The following is a 17,642-nucleotide window of genomic DNA, read 5'->3' as shown; positions in this document are numbered from 1 at the left end:
ATCATATATCAACCGGAAAAAGTGGCCTTCAATAATCCTTCAAGCAGTCTGCAACGATCAAAACAGGTTTTTGGATGTATTCATTGGCTTTCCTGGTTCTGCACATGATGCCCGGGTACTGAGAGAAAGCACCTTCTTCGAAGAGGCTGCAGACAAGTGCGGTGATAATTATATACTAGGCGATTCCGCATACCCCATGCTACCTTGGCTTTTGACGCCGTACAAAGACAATGGTTCCAGTTTTCCGGCGTGGAAAAAAGGATTTAACAAATACCACAGCCAGCAGAGGGTGGCCATTGAAAACTGCTTTGGCCTTCTGAAGCAACGTTTCAGAAGACTTTATTTGGTCGATTCAAAGACAATTATGCAGTGTTGTCGCATTGTTATGGGAGCATGCGTGCTTCATAACATGTGCAACTCTGAAAGGGATTTCATATCGGAGCTTGCAGACCTGCCTGCTCACGACGAAGTTGGCAATGATGAAGAGCCAAGGGAAAGTGACACATCCACAGCACATTGCGAGAGCCGGAGACGACACATAGCCCAGCATCAATGCTGAGCAACATGCGAAAAGAAACTAGTTGAACTCATTTATTTGCCTCGGCAACAAGTACAAGAGACTGCAGAAGGAGCATTTTTTCATCATGCTGCTTCTGCTTTGCAGCTTTGGCATCCTGCATCACTCTAATCAGGCTGGCAATGCATGTGCCTCTCTGCCGACTCTCCTCGATGCTGTCACTGCGCTGCTGCAGGGTGCTGGTGCTGCCTCATCTTGAACGTCGTCAGCAGGACCATTTTCTGGCAGCATGCAGGACACTGTGAAAGCCGAGGGAAGCTAATAGCCCAGCACCAGTGCTGACCGAAAAAGAATGCACACAGGAGCAATGTGAACTTGACACTCATTTATTAGCTTCAGCAGCTCGCACTAAGCGTTCCAGGAGACGCATTTTCTCCTCGTGCTGCTGCTTCTTCTGCGCCATCGCTTCCTCCAGCACCTTCACGAGGCTGCCAATTGCAGTCCTGTCCTGCCGACGTCTGCGAGCTGGTGTTGCTTCGGTGCTGCGGGAGGGTACGGCTGGTCCCTCCGCAACATCAGCAGGCCCACTGTCGGGCAGCATGTTTTCTTCTTCCCTATTGCTTTCATTAATAAAGGTTCATTAATTTCAACACAAAAGAAATTGTTTGTTCCATGCTGTAACTATATAAGAGAAGTGGCAGAGAAATTTGCTGTTGGGTAGCTTGGTTTCTCGCCATTCCTGTAAGCAGAGCAGCGTACATAGCATATTTGAGAGCTGGAGAGGTCACTACAAAGCGAAGAAAAAAAATGAATTGCAGATTCAAGAAAGTCATTTATCTAAATTGTACAATAATAAGAATTCATTAATTAGTCAAGATTTCTCTGTATGGGGCCCCACAACAGACAGGCATGCAAGCATGCGAAAGAAAATTAGAACCACAACTAAAACATGCCAGTTAACATTATGTGAACACAATAAGATGGCACAGCTTTAAAATATTGCATCCTAGAAAAAAAAATGCCAAGTTGTAGACTTACGCAACTACTCTTCCTGGTGCAAGCAATGCCACTGGAGTAATATGGTGCTCGACCTCCAGCACCTCGGCGAGTTCGCTGTCAAGAAAATACAAGGTCAGAGATTATCTTTAGAGGATAGCTACTTGAACAAACAACTGAAATGCTTGCTGTCCATACCGTTCGTACATGCAGGTTGCTCGCGAATGGCCGGATGAACCATTCTTAGATTTGACTTTTTTATAAGCTCTCTCCATTGTTTTCCACTTATTCTCCGCCTGCAGAGGCGTGACGCGGCAGCCGAATTCTGAATTGACTTGCGCTGCAAGTCTCTCCCACATGGCCTTTTTTGTCCTGAGAAAGAAAGATTTCGCCAAGCGTTAGTACCTCACTATTATATAAGTTCTTGCATAAGGATAACATAAGTTACAGCACGTTGCAAGCTTACACCACGGACCTGTGTGCTTTTGTGTAACTTTTAATAACGCTGAAGAGATGACACCGAGAAACAATGAATGATGTGCTTCTAGAAGTAGATAGTAAACATATCCGTTGCCACTACGTCGAGCCCTAACTTAAGGCTGAGAAAACGTGCATCAAAAATTCAGCAACAAAATCAAAGGGGTTAACGCCACAAAGTACGCCTATGGTGCGTTGCAGAGATCGGGCTTCTGCGCTATCTGGTGTATAAGCACGCGTCATTACGGCATTTCACACGCTGCGACTTACCTAAAGCCACCCTTTCTGCCAATGCCACGTTTAGCTTCTTTATATTTTGCGATCAGGAATAGCGATTTCCTGTCGCCCCACGACTCGCGTTCACCGTCGCCGGACGGTGGCGGCGAACCACGAGACAGAGGTGACGGCGTGGGTTGTCGAAGAGGTGACGGCGTGGCCTGCCGAAGAGGTGACGGCGTGGCCTGCCGAAGAGGTGACGGCGTGGGCTGCCGAAGAGGCGGCGGCGTGAGCCGACTGGCACCCTCAGCGACAGCCGGTGTCGTGGGTGAAGGCGAGCTGGGTGCTGCCACATGCAGCACACTTATGCGAAGGCCGCCTGGACAAATAAAATAACTTGCAGCACATCACAAACGGCGACATAGCCCACGTGCTTAACCAACAACGTTACTCACCTTCAGTCTCGTACAGAAAACCACCATCGCTTTGCATATGCGAGCCGTACTCATCAAGCACGGCATATGCCTGTGTCTCGACGCCGTCTATGAGCACCAGCATGATGGCTGCGGAAGCGTCTGCTAGGTACTTACTTAAGCGCTTACACGACGTGTACTCTCCGAAACGGTAGTGCAGAAGTGTAGAAGAACTCGTGTAGCGCTTGGCCAAATCGAGTGCCGAAGTGTAGGTGGCGCTGGCTACACTAACAAATCGAGTGCGCGAGTGTAACACTGCCTACACTAGTGTAGAAAGTGTAGCCAAATCGAGGAGACCATTGGTGTCTCCACCCCTTTAAGGGCACAAGTTCAATCGAGATTAGACGTAAATCAGAGAGCTGTTGGAAGATTACCACTAGGTGCCCACCGTAAAACCACAAACGAGGCAGTACAGGGAGATATGGGCTGGGCATCGTTCGAAGCACGGGAAGCTAAGTATAAAATACTATAGACAAGCGTCATGTTTGTAAACAAAGGTGGCGCTGCGGTCGGCAGCGACGCGGGGTGTAGGCAAAAACATAGCATGCCTACTTCGCGCCAAGCGATGCTGCCTTCGAAACCAACTCGCGTGCGTGCATATTTCAAAGCGTGCGCGTCGCTTGTGGTAAGAAACATTTCTGTTGGTGACCGCAGAGCAGTTCAGCACTTTTTCAACCTGTTCGCCAGACGGAATTATCTGGTGAAGCGCTGCATAGGCTTCCTTCTGCGCTCCTATGTTTGGCAGCAACGGCGCGGCTACGGCGGTCGACTAGGTTGACTTATTAAATGAAACCGAGAAAGCATGAGGTATACAGGTCTGCAGTCTCAACATTTGGGGCGATACAGCATACCCGATCGCTAAGTGCAAGAAGAAGGATGACGGGAGGCAGCTTTTTCCCATGACGAACCTTTGTGATGTGCTTGCTCTTGTCCAGCCACTTCAGTGCGGAGAACGCTGAACACTACTGGACACTGAAGCCATGCAGTTGCTTTAAATGAGTCATGCAAATGTGACCTTCACTGGTAATGTCTGAAAAAAATGCTTTTTTATTCGCTTGGCTTTAAGAGAGGTGCACAGGCGAATGGACAGAAGTTTACCTCGAGCTACAACGAAGTTACGTTTGCTCTGCACATCTAAATATTATAAGTCATTCTGATTGCAGGCCTTATTCTGCTTGATAACTGGTTTTTGGTCTGGTATTTGCTGTTTCTACCAGATTCTGATTGACCAGTAATTGTAAAATTCAGGTAAAATGGGAAATAATGCTGCATGATTGCCGATACCGTCTAATCGTTTTCTAGGATAGGTGGGGAAAAAACGTACAGGTTGAAGCTCGTGGAAGTGAAAATAGAGAAAAAACTATGCGTCGTATATTCCTACTACCGGACTACAAGTGCTGCTTCAAACGTCGCGCTCAGTGGCCCGATGAATGCTGAAGGCGAGTGGCAGCAGCTGTTTTTTTTTTAAGCGCGAAGAGATGGCCAGGACGTAGTCCGGGTGACTGTCGCCTGAAAACGGTCCCCTGCATTCAATTTACGGTCACACCCACATGGAATGTTGCGTCCAGACTTCTCATAACGAGAGCCCGACAGAACGCGAACAAGCTGCCGACGTCGATTCTTGCACTGTTCGCCGCGCGACTGAAGAGCAAACATGCGGATTAAGAGACGCAAACTATCATATTTCGATGCAGAAAGGCAATACCAGCTGCACAGCCGATCCGTCGTCCAACTTTTCCCGCTCCACGGCCGCTGCGCATCGCTTTGGCCTACATCTAAATGCAATAAACTTGCGGAAACGTGTGCCGCTGCCTTTCTTCAGCATTGTGGTTCAACCACCGGCACCACAGCTCGCCAGAATATTGCAAAATGCATTCAAAAACGCTCAAGCGCGGCATACCCAAGGCACACGGTACCGGCTTTTGCCTACACAACGAAAGTCACTGCTGACTCCAGCGCCGCCGCATCTCCGTGACGTCATGGCCTGACGCTTGTCTATATGAAGAACACCTGAGGAAATTGGACGAAACAGGTGGACAGCTAAGGTATTTACATATTTATACAGAAAGAGCGTTGACTCACAGTGGCAGAAAAGAACTAGAAAATTAACCAGTAAGTATGCCGGTCATGAGGACGGAGAAAGAAAGAGCATTAAACGACAGGTTAAAAACGCGGAAGTTAAAAATTGGATGAATTCAATGGAAAAGAAACATAGTGTAGAACTATATCGATACTGGAAAAGGCAGATCAGGAAAGAATTTTTCTATGATAACTCAAGATGGAGTGCCCTACTTTTTGAAGCTAGGTCAGGGTGTCTTAGAACGCGCAGCTACAAAAAGAAATTTAACGAAGAAGATGACACATGTGCAGTGTGTGGTAGATCTGTGGAAACAATTGAACACCTCATACTCAAATGTGATGGTATCCATCCGGATGCCAATGCAGGCACAGTCACTGTTTTAAAGATAACAATGGTCATGTAAATAAATCTGCAGTGGAAGTTAGCAAAAAGCGATTGGAGGATTGGTGGCTGAAAAGCAGAGAGGTGGCATAAAGTTAGAATTGTAGGAAACCGTAGGTAAAGAAGATAGCGAATCTTAATGACAACACAGTTGAACAAAAATAAAGAAGAAAAAGGTGGTAATTGCCACCACCCTATCCATCCATCGTGCAAGGCTGGTGGGTGCAGTAGCGCAGGCAAGGTCTGCTGGGCAAGCGTAGCTTGTTTGCACGTGTGCCACTGTGATCATGTTGATGCATGAAGTGCTTGATATTGTGCTGTTCCTGTGTTGTGTAGTAGATGGTCTGCTGGGCAAGCGTAGACTGCGCTTGTTTTCAAGCTGGGAAGCGTCGCACGTGTGCCACTGTGATTATTATGCGAAGCATATTACTAGAGCTACACTACAGCCCGTCGAACGCGGCGGTGGAGCTACCATTGACCTTTAGTGTGACCACGTGACACCACGTGACGTCACAGCAGAGGAGAGATGGGCTGCCGGCTCGCGCGGTCGGCCGCGGCGGTGGAGGCTCCACATCAGAGGCGCTGCCTGCTGCTGCTGGGGGTACATCAATACAGTCTATAGGGAATGGTGGCGGTGGTGGAATAACTAAGGGTGTTTCCAATGTACTTTCCATGGGTGCCAAGAATGCTGTTGTAGCCGGTGCTGGGGCAGCGGTTGTACACTCTGCATTGAATTCACCGATGATCCTTGCTGCCACGGCAATCCTTGCTACACTTCTATTGGTTGTATTAAAATGACCAAGTATTCAACCAAGCAAAGCCATGTATTACCAAGCCTAGCCATCAATATGCTTCGCATCTGACTAGGCTTAACCTTAGCTAAGCCTCAGCCATTTTTTTGCCTCTTTCTTCACAAGTGGGTGATAATGCGCTAATCCTGTGTTGTGCAGTAGATAACGCTGCGTGCACTCATGGCGTCGAAAGCGTGCACATGTTTTGTGCCCGGGTGCAGAAGCGGGTACAGAGCCAAGGCCTCCCTTTTCAGACCACCTAAAGACGCAGCTCGACATGAACTGTGGCCGCGAAATATCAAACTTGCTGACAAGGAGCTGACAACAGAGTGTGTCGTTTGTGAACGCCACTTCGGATCGAAGTACATCGAAAGGACTTTTCGGCATGCGATAAATGGGTAAGTCGGCAAAATTCCACGTGATCAGCCGCAGCTGACTGTCGACAAGATTCCAACTGTCTTCCCTGAGTCAAGTAGAGACCACTGTTTCGCTCGGTCTGATGTGTGAATCTGGATTACTGCACTATTTAATAAAAACATCATTCATGGTCTTTTTGATGTTGTGTGTATGTGGACTGCTTTGCTATGTAGTAAAGTGTTTCCTCTGGTCTTGTAGACCTGTACAACAAAACCAGTGATGGAAAATATCAGCGCATGTTGAGGTTTGCCAAAGCACCCACATATGCAACCTATTTCCATTTAAAAAAGCTACAGCTTCTATAAAAGGCATGCTGTTGGGCACGCGGACAGTGAACAGAACGACGAATATGTGTCGTTGCCGTGTGTTATCACGCGCGGCATTGCTAGTGCATTTTTTTTTCTGTGGGCACTCACTATATTTGCGGCAGATGGCCGAATCACAAGTCAGTGTTCCAAGTTGTTCGCTCTCCACGTTTACTTGCGCTAACACCAAGCCTTTAGCAAAAACCAGCGCGTACAGAGAGAAAATTCTGCTGCACGTCCAAATGTTAAATGAGATCTTCCTCTTTTTTTCATTAGCATGGCTAACCTTCTGCTGCACGTTGTGATGTAGCAAATAACGCATCTTTTCATTCTCTGCTCTTTGCTTCACTCTTCTTATTAATGCATCTCTGAGCTGCAGACATTTCGGGATGTCTGCACCGCGCATCACAATCAAAATTCAAACGTGATGCAACATGCGTGCTAGCTGCCCTGCGCCGCCCCCTTCAACAGTCACGACAGCTGCACAGCAGCTGCAAGTAGCGCCATCTACAACTTTCATCGCTCCTCTGTGCGCCCCGCTGGCTCCCGCCGTCACACTGGCCCCTCCCAGCCACCATACCAGTACCGACATGCCCAACTTCTCGCTCTGCATCAACACTTCCTACTGCGCCAGTCTCTGTAACAAAACACACATGCTCATCGCACATTGCAATTAAAGGAATCACCACCATCGTTATCATCAGCCTGACTACGCCCACTGCAGAGCCTCTCCCATGCCTCCCCAATTAACCCTGTCCTTTGTCAGTTGCCGCCACTGTATCCCCGGAAACTTCTTAACCTCATCCGCCCACCTAATTTTCTGCCGCCCCCCGCTACGCTTGCCTTCTCTTGGAATCCACTCCGTTACCCTTAATAAGGACCAGCGGATATCTTGCCTTCACACTACATGCCCTGCCCAAGCCCACTTCTTCCTCTTGATTTTGTCTAGGATGTCATTAACCTGCGTTTGTTCCCTCACCCACTCCACCCATTTCCGATCTCTTAACATTACACCTATCATTTTTGAAGTCTAGGGTTCGACGGAATCCTGTCTGGCGAGGAAAATTCATACTGATTTGTCGAAGAAAACATACACTTGCCAAGGTTCGAAGAAAAATTTTTTAAAAAAAATTTTTAAATAAAAAAATAAAAAAGGCCCGTCCTTCGCTTCTTTGTGATCAAGGCACCCGTACGGGCGCCAAAACGTCAATTTTTTATTTTTCTTTGAACCTTAGCGAGTGTATGTTTTCTTCGACAAATCACCTATCATTTTTCTTTCCATATCTCCTTGCGTTGTCCTTAAGCTGAACCCTCTTTGTTAGCCTCCACGTTTGTGCCCCATAGGTGAGTACCGGTAGGATACAGCTGTTGTATACCTTTCTCTTGAGGGATATTGGCAAACTTCCATTTATGATCTGAGAGAACCTGCCAAATGCGCTCCACCCCATTCTTATTCTTCTAGTTATTTCGCTCTCGTGATACGGATCAGCAGTCACAACATGCACTAAGTAGACATATTCTTTTATTGCTTCCAGCACCTCGCTACCAATTGCGAACTGCTGCTAGACTGTTGAACATTACTTTGGTTTTCAGCATATTAATTTTTGGACTCACAGTACTGCTCTGTCTAACTCATTGATCATGTTTTGCAGTTCCATCTCATGAGTGACTTAGCAAGGCAATGTTATCAGTGAATCGCAGATTACTTAGGTATTCTCCATTATCCCCAACTGTTCCCAAACCGGACCTCTAAACCAGACCTCTAAATAACTCCTGTAAACAGGCAGTGAATAGCATTGGCAATATGGTGTCTCCCTGTCTGACACACTTTCTTATTGCAATTTTATTGCCAACTTTGCGGAGGATTATCGTAGCTATGCAAGAGACATCTTCCAGTACACTTAAATAAGCCTGTTCAACACACTGATTCCGCAATGCCTGCATGACTGCCGAGTTTTCAACACAGTCATGCTTTCTCATAATCTATAGACGCTTTACAGCGCGGGAGCATGGGCGCCGGCATATTTGGTCACATGACCATTCCGCCATCGCTGGCCTTCGGGCCTTCTCGTTTCGACGGCTGCCGGCGCGCAGGTGCGCCCGGCTGCAAGACTCTTCTCCGGCTCTCGCTGTGGATAACGAGCTGCCGGACGGCACGAAAATTTCTTGTGAGTGCGCACAGAACGTGTTGGTGCTGGAAAATTCCAGCTGATTTACTCGTCTCCTTCAGACTGACCGCATCGGTTCGAATGTGTCAACAGACCGCGGTCAGCTACCTGCGCGTTCATATTTATTCAGTCAGTTCACCTTCTAACACAATTGGTGGACTGCATAACTTGTTGTTGAACTGCAGATTTATAGCGGGCCAATGCCTGCAAGCGTGCTTTCTAGAGCTCAATGTTTTTGCCGAATGGAGGAATATGTGTTCACGGCTATCAAGAACGCTCGCTGCTCAGCACTGTGCACGCGACTTACAGCCGAACTTCCGCGTGCGTATGATGGCCGGCCGATTGTCTAGATATTTACTTTATCTTCCGTTAACATTCCGGCTTCCAAAGAAAGAGTATGGATGTTTTGCAAGGACCCCTTCAGAAGCTCAGCGACGCTCGACCGTGCTCTCTTGCTAAGTAAAACTGAAAACTGCTCGGAGTTCAGCACCCGCAGATGTAAACAGTCGGAATAAGCTGGAATATTCGAAGTCCTGTAATGATAAATTTCACCGCTGTCCCTAGCATTAGCGCACTTCTGTAGAGCTTTTCACTGGGCGACAGAATTGCATATCGAAACGCCTCCTTTGAGGACGCTCAGTTGCCGCTTCCGCCGTGCTAGCGTTAAAGCTAGCGTCTATTAATATTTTTTTTATAGCAAAATCCAATAGTTCGGCATTTCATGGCTTTGTTGCCACTTGGCCGGCAGCGAAAGATGCATTTATTTCTAAGAAATTTGGATTCCAAGTTGAAAAAGTTTTTCCCGCCGCTCTGATTCAAACTTGGGATTCTCCTATGACGACACAGGACTAAGTGACGTGAAACATGACGTGCACATGACGTAACGCAGACTCCGTGATTTCTGCGGCCCAGCAGCAGCCGAAACGAAAGCTACCGCCGGCCGCACGTTGAAGGCATCTATCGGCTATTGCGGCCGTCGCTACAGTCGCTTCACTTACGTTTGCACCGACGTTTTGCCAGCGTTACAATGGATCCCATTCTTGAAGTCGTCAACGAAGTTCTCGCAAATAGACACCATTAGCATACCGTGTACCTTGTTACCGTTAGCGGAATACCGGGAGCCCGCATACCGCTGCGAGCAGGCGCTGATTTGTCCCGGCGCTGCAGGAGCGCGCGTATCTGTCGGGTACGTGGCGCCATCTGGCGACGTCAAGGAGATTTGCGCATGCATTTCCTGCGCCTCAGTGATTCGTGGCTTCTCGTGTCCTAGTGTTGCTAGAACTATTGGTTCTAACAACATTCTTTTGTCCTATGACGTCATGAAGCTTGTACTTGCGAGTTTGGCCTGTGGCGGCGATACCTGTATTTTGGTTCTTGCTCTTTTCTATGTTACAAGAACTTTGTTTTCAGTATGAGTGGCGTTTTTGTAATCAGGAGCTGGTATTCTGTCGATACAAGTCAACTTCAATTTCTCCTCAGTGTCCCTTTAAGTAGGCACGACAATTTAGTGAGCACCTTGCCGACGCCAAGGAAGCACTTATTGCAAAGGTAAGAAAAAGCACCGATCATTCGATGTATTGGATCAGTGTTTATCAAAGGTGAGAAAGGTTACAGGCATATGTACACTCGTTCTGCCATTCCCGCAGCTACTGCTGGCGTTGAATTAAACTGGCGCGCGGCGTTTGTGATATGTTTATTTTTTTCGTGGAACAACACATTAACGTTCTTGTCTGCTTGGAAGCAGCATGAACTCGCAAGACAGCTCCTCCAGAAACGGCGGCAGTTGTGTCGCGGTTTGTAACAAGCGCGTCTTATTTTTCCGACGCTATATCACAGGGGTATTAGCTCTAGATATTAATTCAACAAACAGCTACATTCATTCACTGCTAAATTAATTCAACAATTTGCATGACATCCGTATCACAGCTGGGTTGGTTAAGAGTCACTTGACGTTCGTACACAAGCTGTGCAACAGCGTTTCGCACTGCGCGGTGATGCTGCTAACGCCGGCTTCGAAGGCCAGAAGTGGCAAACCTCCTAGTGGCGCCATCTGCAGTGGACAGAGCAAACTGCTCTCTGTAAACAGTCTATAAAGGCTATATATAGAGGTTGTATTCTCCGCATTTCTCTATCACCTGACTGATGGTGTGAATATGGTCTATTGTCAAGTGCCCTTTACGAAAGCCTGCCTGATGTTTTGGTTGATTGAAGTTTGACGCTGTACTAGACTCTATTCGTGATTACCTTAGTAAATACCTGATAGGCAAGGGAGAGTAAGCTGAGTGGTCTGTAATTTTTCAAGTCCTTGACGTCTCCTTTCTTACGGATTAAGATGATGTTAGCGTTCTTTCCAAGCTTATGGTAGGCTCGAGGTCATAAGGCATTGCGTATGAACAAAGCGCCGTGTCAGTGTTCATTCTTCGTTCGTCCTGTCCACTCTTGTGCCTTGTAGCATGAACCCACACAGCCCAAAATAACGGCTCACTATTTCCATCCACTTGAAAATAAAACAGCCATAATAATGCGCGACACTACAGCGACAACCACACCAAGTGCTACTTTCCAACGCACTTCCCAGTGCCGATCCTTGCCACCTTCAGCTCCAAACTTGGAGTGAAGCTGAGGACGTGGTAGAAGCACGCTGCCTTTGGCTAGATGACATAATCAAATCTGCATGTTGTAAAAAGAAAGCAGTACAAGAAGCGCCACAGCTGTAGTTTGGCCTTTGCAATTCGGCACGTGATAATCGCGACAGATTCATCGATACCAAGAAAGCAGGCATAGCAAACTAGACACCAGCTCACCATTCAGCTTTACGTTTGGCCTCAGGCTCGCAGTAGTTTCTGGAAGACATTTGCCTGAATTTACCAAGGATGGGAGCTCAAATCATTTAACGATTTTAAAGCTTATGCGTCCATAGAGCCGTTGGAAGCTGCATGTTCCAACAAGGCTAAGAAGAGAGTGTCGCACATTCGTAATGCGTCGTTTTTATTAAATCCGACCGCCGCCCCTACAGCGGTCGGTGGCCTCATGAACTGCGGGCACTGCCAAAACCCCTAGTGGTGGGACTGGGTCACTGCACATGTATTATGAGCTGTGGATGCACTCACAGCCACACTATGTTTGCACCATCCTCTTGGTCTTTTCCTAGCTCCGTTTGCAGAAGCTCCGGTGGCACGCCGTCGCGTACGCCGTGCTCGACGCAGAATGCATGCAGCGCACCTTCGGATGGAAGCGGGTAGTGGGCCGCCAGCATGGTGCGATACGCCTTGGGTGAACAGCGGTAAACATCCAGGGCAAAGCGCAGCGTGGGCTCCGTCCAGTGCACAGGAGCATCGCCGGGCTGCTTCACGAGACGCTCGACCTGATCCGCCCGCAGGAAGCGGGATAGCCGCTCTGACTGACGAGACAGAGCTGCTTTGACTCGTGCCGCCTGGCGCGCCGCCTCGCAAATGTCGCGCCGCAGGTCGGCGCTCTGCTGCTTCAACGCCGTCACCTCCCGTCGCAGCTCGTCGTAGGTGGGAGGCCTGCGCACAGCACGACACACTGACGATAGGGACTGCAAAGAAGACAGGCACATTTGAGTTTGCAGACTCGCTCTTGCATGTTTTCCCTTTGGGATGAGGAGATTGTACCGACTGAAAAACTATTTCGCCCTCAGGTGGTCCAGGGGGGTATGGGTGGCGGGATCGGTGCACTGCCACGAGAAATGTTAAAAGTCTGGGTGTCCTCCTCAGGAGAGGCTGGGGAAGATATTAGAAGCCGGCATCAATTGGCGGCTTCAGTCTCGCATGTGGTGGAGGGAGTGGTCTATGGGATAGCCTGTGTACATGAGTGGGATACCTTACGCCTCGTGCACCATTATTTGAAGTGCTCTTACGCAGACATATGCAGTGCAGAAGGGACGAGAGATGAAGACGGGAGGCTGCGGCGGTGGCCGAGTGGCCTAAAGCAGCAGGGAGCGAAGCTGATCACTCGGCCAACACCGCAGGCCCTCGCGCTCGTGGAAATCAAACGTCGCAGAAATACCACCTAGCCAACCACACAAGTTTTAGACTCAAATTGCCTTGCATATGTAATAATTAATGCCTTTGAGAAGAAACAGATTATCCTTGGCATTTATGCTGATTTTTCAAATGCATCTGACTTTCTTAACAACTTGCTATTACAAAATTTGGAACATTACGAAATACGACGAGTTCCTTTATCTCTGCTAGAATCATACTTAAAGGGGCTCGGAAACACCTTCTGCAGAGAGTACATAAATTTGCTCAGTCACAACATTCTCTCGTCATGAACACCTGCGCCAAACAATAGTTCTACACGCAGCAGAGACCCCACAATCACGCATGGAAGTTGGCAAGTCCTTTCCGGCAACTTTTTCATGCTCATGCCCTCCTTCGTCGCAAGTTGCTGCGTAATTCTGTTCATAGATGGCTATTGGTTATAGCCTTTCAGGCGTCCCGCAGCTACCATGATCACAGCCAGTCAGCCGCTCAGGCAGGTCAAGAAGTCCTCCCCCTTCCTGAGTAATTCCTGCACGCGTCAGCAGCCGGCTGAGCAGCACCGGCCTTTGAGGGTGCAAAAAGTAGCCAGAGGAGAGGCGCGAAGACGCTGCAATCCACAGTGATGGTTCAACAGCGCAAACACACACAGACCAAGAAGGAGAGCAGACACACACAGCGCTGAACTTACAACTGATTTTTTATTAGGAAGAAGCATGTCATTATATACACACACGAAAACAACACACATGAAAAAACAGCGCACATGCGCAATGTCAACAATCTCAACAATGAGATTGTTGACATTGCGCATGTGCGCTGTTTTTTCATGTGTGTTGTTTTCGTGTGTGTATATAATGACATGCTTCTTCCTAATAAAAAATCAGTTGTAAGTTCAGCGCTGTGTGTGTCTGCTCTCCTTCTTGGTCTGTGTGTGTTTGCGCTGTTGAACCATCACTATGAATCTACACCAACTAGCCCAATCTGCAGTTCTTCTGCAATCCACATTTTGACTACAGATAAATGAGCTCATACGAAACGCGTTGAAAAAACTTTTGCTGGAGGATATTCGTCCAAAATTCATCCGAAATGCAAACGATACCGGAATACAGTGACATTTGTGTCGATCCAAAACCAGAAAGGGCCACCGTCATCTGCACAGGCTGAAAAAAAATTGCGCCTCTCCCGTAACCGAGAGTAGAGTAAGCATGAAATGTTTACGGGCCTAACACAGGCTCCATTGCTCGGCTTAAGCAGCTGTGACGGTGGCGGCATTGAAATCCAGGACGATGCAGAAGCGTACGTGGGCACGACGAGACGCAGGCCTGACAAGAATGTACACGGTGGTCCACTCTAAGTGCGAACACAGCTCCACGTGGCCGCGCTCCGCGGAGCGCCAGCGGATCCGGCGCGTTCGCGCATCGAAGCAAAGCTGCGCAGGCGCACAGGGGCCCGGGGCAGGAGCTTCGTGTCGTCTGCTACAGCGCTGCGCCTGCGCGCACCTCAAGCGAGGTGCAAGCGAGGTGCGCGCCAGCGCGGTAGCAGACGACACGAAGCTCCTCCCCCGGGCCCCGTGCGCCTGCACGGCTTTGCTTCGATGCGTGAAGCCCCTAAGAGATCACGTATGACAACGAAGTTTATCGTACAGTTCTTTTGTTGCATCAAAAAACATTTCTATTCTTGAACAATTTAAGAAATACAGAAATAAGTCAAACAATGACATCCGCAATGCAAGGAGACATTATTATGAGAATTACTTTGGCTCAGTCGACCGTCCTGACATACTTTGGAAAAAGCTGCGATCCCTTGATGCCAAGTATGTCAACGCTACCATTGATAAGGTGACCCATGACGGAAAAGATTATGTAGGAGAAAACTTAGCCGAAGCATTTAACACTCATTTCACACAATATGTTCAACCTGCATCTGAACTGCACCATAGATCTATCTCTAGGTGCCCTGCCACTCTTTTCCTTGCACCTGTTGATGAAAGCGAAATTATACATACATTCCATGAATTATCAAACTCCACTTCTTGTGACGTCAACAACATCCAGATTCGCCCAGTGAAATATATCATTGAATACATCTCTACTCCTCTTGCTTATATATATAACTTATGTCTAGAAACCGCAACCTTCCCCTCAGATATGCAAATAGCAAAGGTGACTGTCCTGTATAAAAAGGGTAATAAGAATGACTTTGGTAATTACAGACCAATTAGTATTCTTCCAGTATTTTCTAAAGGTTTAGAAAAAATCGTGCTAATACGAATGGAAAAATTTTTGCAATCTCATAACATAATTACTAGTTCACAGTATGGATTCAGACAGAATAAATCAACAGAGCTTGCCCTTCTTCACGAAAAGAACATTTTGAAAACAAAATGTTAGTACTAGGCATATTTGTGGATTTCACGAAGGCGTTCGACAGGATTAGTCACAGTATTCTTTTGGAAAAGCTTGAACTATACGGGATACGAGGACAAGCTTTGCATCTCTTGAAATCTTATTTATCATCTCGAAAACAATATGTTCAGATTAGAAACTTCAAATCATCACAACGCTCAGTTAATACCGGTGTCCCTCAGGGCAGCATCCTTGGCCCTCTGCTGTTCAATCTCTACATTAATGACATTGTAACTATTGACACTTCCGCCCGCTTTATCATTTATGCCGATGACACTACTATCCTTATACCTGGTGATACCTGTGACGATCTAAACATGCATGCTAATCGCATATTAAAGAATCTAGAGGAATGGTCAGACTCAAATTTTCTTTCAATAAATGTGTCAAAATCCAAAGTTGTAATTTTCCGTCCGAAGAATAAAACTTGTAGTGCAGAACTAGCTCTCTCTTATAAACCACAAGAAATTGAAATACTAAAATCATTCAAATCACTTGGTGTTTATTTTCACGAAAATATGCTGTGGGATGACCATGTCAGTCATGTCATGTTGAAGACATCTAAGGTTATAGGTTTTCTATCACGCCACAGACATATTTTACCACAGACAGCCAAACTTCTCTTATATAATTCCCTGTTCTGTTCACACCTAAACTACTGCACATTAGTGTGGGCAACAACACATACTAACTTACACAAGATATTAGTACTTCAGAAAAAAGTCCTTCGTATAGTTTATGACTTGCCCGTTAGACACACAACTCAGGATTTGGTAACTAACCTCAACATTATCACCATATTAAACCTCTATGCTTACAGACTGCTGCGCGTGTATACAGTTGAGCAAAAGCGCCATGTTGACACCATTTCCTCTATGGCTCCTTTGCATCAGTCCGATTCACCATATCCGCATCGCCACAAACAACAATGGGTTTTACCATTCACAAGAACTAGCTACGGTCGTCAAAGACTTAATTACCAACTACCGTATTTACAAAACCAGTTAATTGAAGCAGGCGTAAACCTCCGTGAAATCACCACCTCCTCTCTGCGTAGCATGATTGTTCATTTGGTTAAGTGCTAATACATCAACTCCTGTTTTATGAATTGCTCTCCACCCTTTCTGTTATTTGATGACTGGTCGTCTACTGTGCTGATACCCCTTTTTCGTTGCTGATACCCCCTTTTGATTTCTGTGTATTCTGTTCGGTTACAGGCATTGCTTATATTGATGTTTTTGTTCATCTATGACTTGATGTTCAATTTAGTTCTTCCTTTTATGTTCTTAATGACTTGATGACTTGATGTTCAATTTAGTTCCTCGTTTTCTGTCACTGCCGTCTGAACAGGAGAGGAGAACTCCGTCAAGCGGATAGCCGCTTTTTTTCTCCCCTCCTCCATCAAATTGTATTTGATTTGGTGGAAATAAAGCATTATTATTATCGTGACATTTATGTGCTTTTCGCACGCATTATTAGAAATTGGAAATTATAATTCCATGCAATCAAATGCACAGCTCGAGTGATATCTTGATGAACATTGAGAAGACACTTGCAGCAGTTATTTTTTGTGACTCGTTTGGAGAGCAACCGGCGCTTGTATGCCGGTCCCGTAGGAGGGCTTAGAGAGTCTCGTTTAAACTCGTTAAATCTCGTACGGTGCCCGGATGTTCTCGTTTCAGAGCCCGGATGAGTGGAATTCAGTGCCCGGATGACGGCTCTCGGTCTCGGCGTGACGTCACCACAATGCTGACAATGCTTAAAAGACCAAGCATGAATCTCTGGCCGCCATGTCAGTGCCAGATCCCAAACTGGGTGTTTGTTGCACCTACTTTTGTAGACATGCGGTGAAGTGTAGTGATCACAATTGCTTTCGCGTCGAGGGTGGTGCTTCTTCGCTCCGTGTATCTCCAGCCGGGCGTCGCAACACCACATTTTCTGCCGCACGAATATCGTTGAAAAAAAGTCACATGTATCCCGGGCTACGCGAGCAACTGCAGGGCGGCGAAAACGAAAACAACGGAGATGCACTGATGGACGCATTGTCTCATTACTAATTCACAAATGAAAATTGGGTCACTGACCAAGTCAAAAGATGAAAAATGACGTTTCGGGTCCCATACGGGGCCCTTGTTCACAATAAGGCTGTCACAGAAGAAGGGGTGGTTATATACGTTTCAGAAACTTGAGCAACCTTTTCATGTGAAAAGATACGCACGCACGCATGCACCCATGCACGCACAACCTACATTGCTCACATATGCACGACACCATACTGCTATAAACAGCCGGCTACAAACTGCTTCTCGTACATGCTAGAGTGCCTGTTACAGAGTCGGGCCCACTTATAGTGGCCGCAGTTATAACGAACATTCGCTTATTATGAACAAGTGTGGTGCTACTGTCAAA

The 17,642-nt window shown here is 47.1% G+C and overlaps 2 protein-coding genes across 3 annotated transcripts in view; both read right to left on the bottom strand.

The window, feature by feature from the left end:
- Nucleotides 1-387: 387 nt before the first annotated feature.
- Nucleotides 388-2,927, bottom strand: LOC149326078 (uncharacterized). The gene is made up of 5 exons (XM_089563845.1): nt 2,662-2,927; nt 2,261-2,585; nt 1,712-1,885; nt 1,556-1,630; nt 388-1,137 (listed from the first exon to the last, which is right to left on the bottom strand). Exons 1-5 carry the CDS (start codon nt 2,762-2,764, stop codon nt 900-902), a joined length of 915 nt encoding a protein of 304 aa, XP_089419971.1. The 5' UTR covers nt 2,765-2,927; the 3' UTR covers nt 388-899.
- An 8,861-nt stretch (nt 2,928-11,788) lies between these two features.
- LOC149326077 (uncharacterized) overlaps nt 11,789-17,642 on the bottom strand; it is a 127,734-nt gene continuing 121,880 nt past the window's right edge. For both annotated transcript variants that reach the window (XM_089562369.1, XM_089562370.1), the window contains exon 6: nt 11,789-12,348. In XM_089562369.1, the coding sequence (XP_089418495.1) occupies nt 11,928-12,348 (421 nt within the window). In that variant the 3' untranslated portion in view covers nt 11,789-11,927. The remainder of the gene's footprint in view (nt 12,349-17,642) is intronic.

This window comes from Amblyomma mixtum, chromosome 10 (genome assembly GCF_055824585.1).
Source record: "Amblyomma mixtum isolate Tamu chromosome 10, ASM5582458v1, whole genome shotgun sequence".
Classification (NCBI taxonomy): domain Eukaryota; kingdom Metazoa; phylum Arthropoda; class Arachnida; order Ixodida; family Ixodidae; genus Amblyomma; species Amblyomma mixtum.
Note: the sequence above shows the minus strand (reverse complement) of the source record. Positions and strands in the feature narration are given on the sequence as shown.

What these genes read in the sequence shown, in the direction of transcription:
- LOC149326078 (XM_089563845.1), bottom strand. Translation starts at nt 2,764, where the DNA reads ATGCTGGTGCTCATAGACGGCGTCGAGACACAGGCATATGCCGTGCTT. An exon ending in GGCAGAAAGGGTGGCTTTAG is followed by an intron (nt 1,886 to 2,260) that starts GTAAGTCGCAGC and finishes TTTCTTTCTCAG; the next exon opens with GACAAAAAAGGCCATGTGGG. An exon ending in GCACCAGGAAGAGTAGTTGC is followed by an intron (nt 1,138 to 1,555) that starts GTAAGTCTACAA and finishes TATTAATGAAAG; the next exon opens with CAATAGGGAAGAAGAAAACA.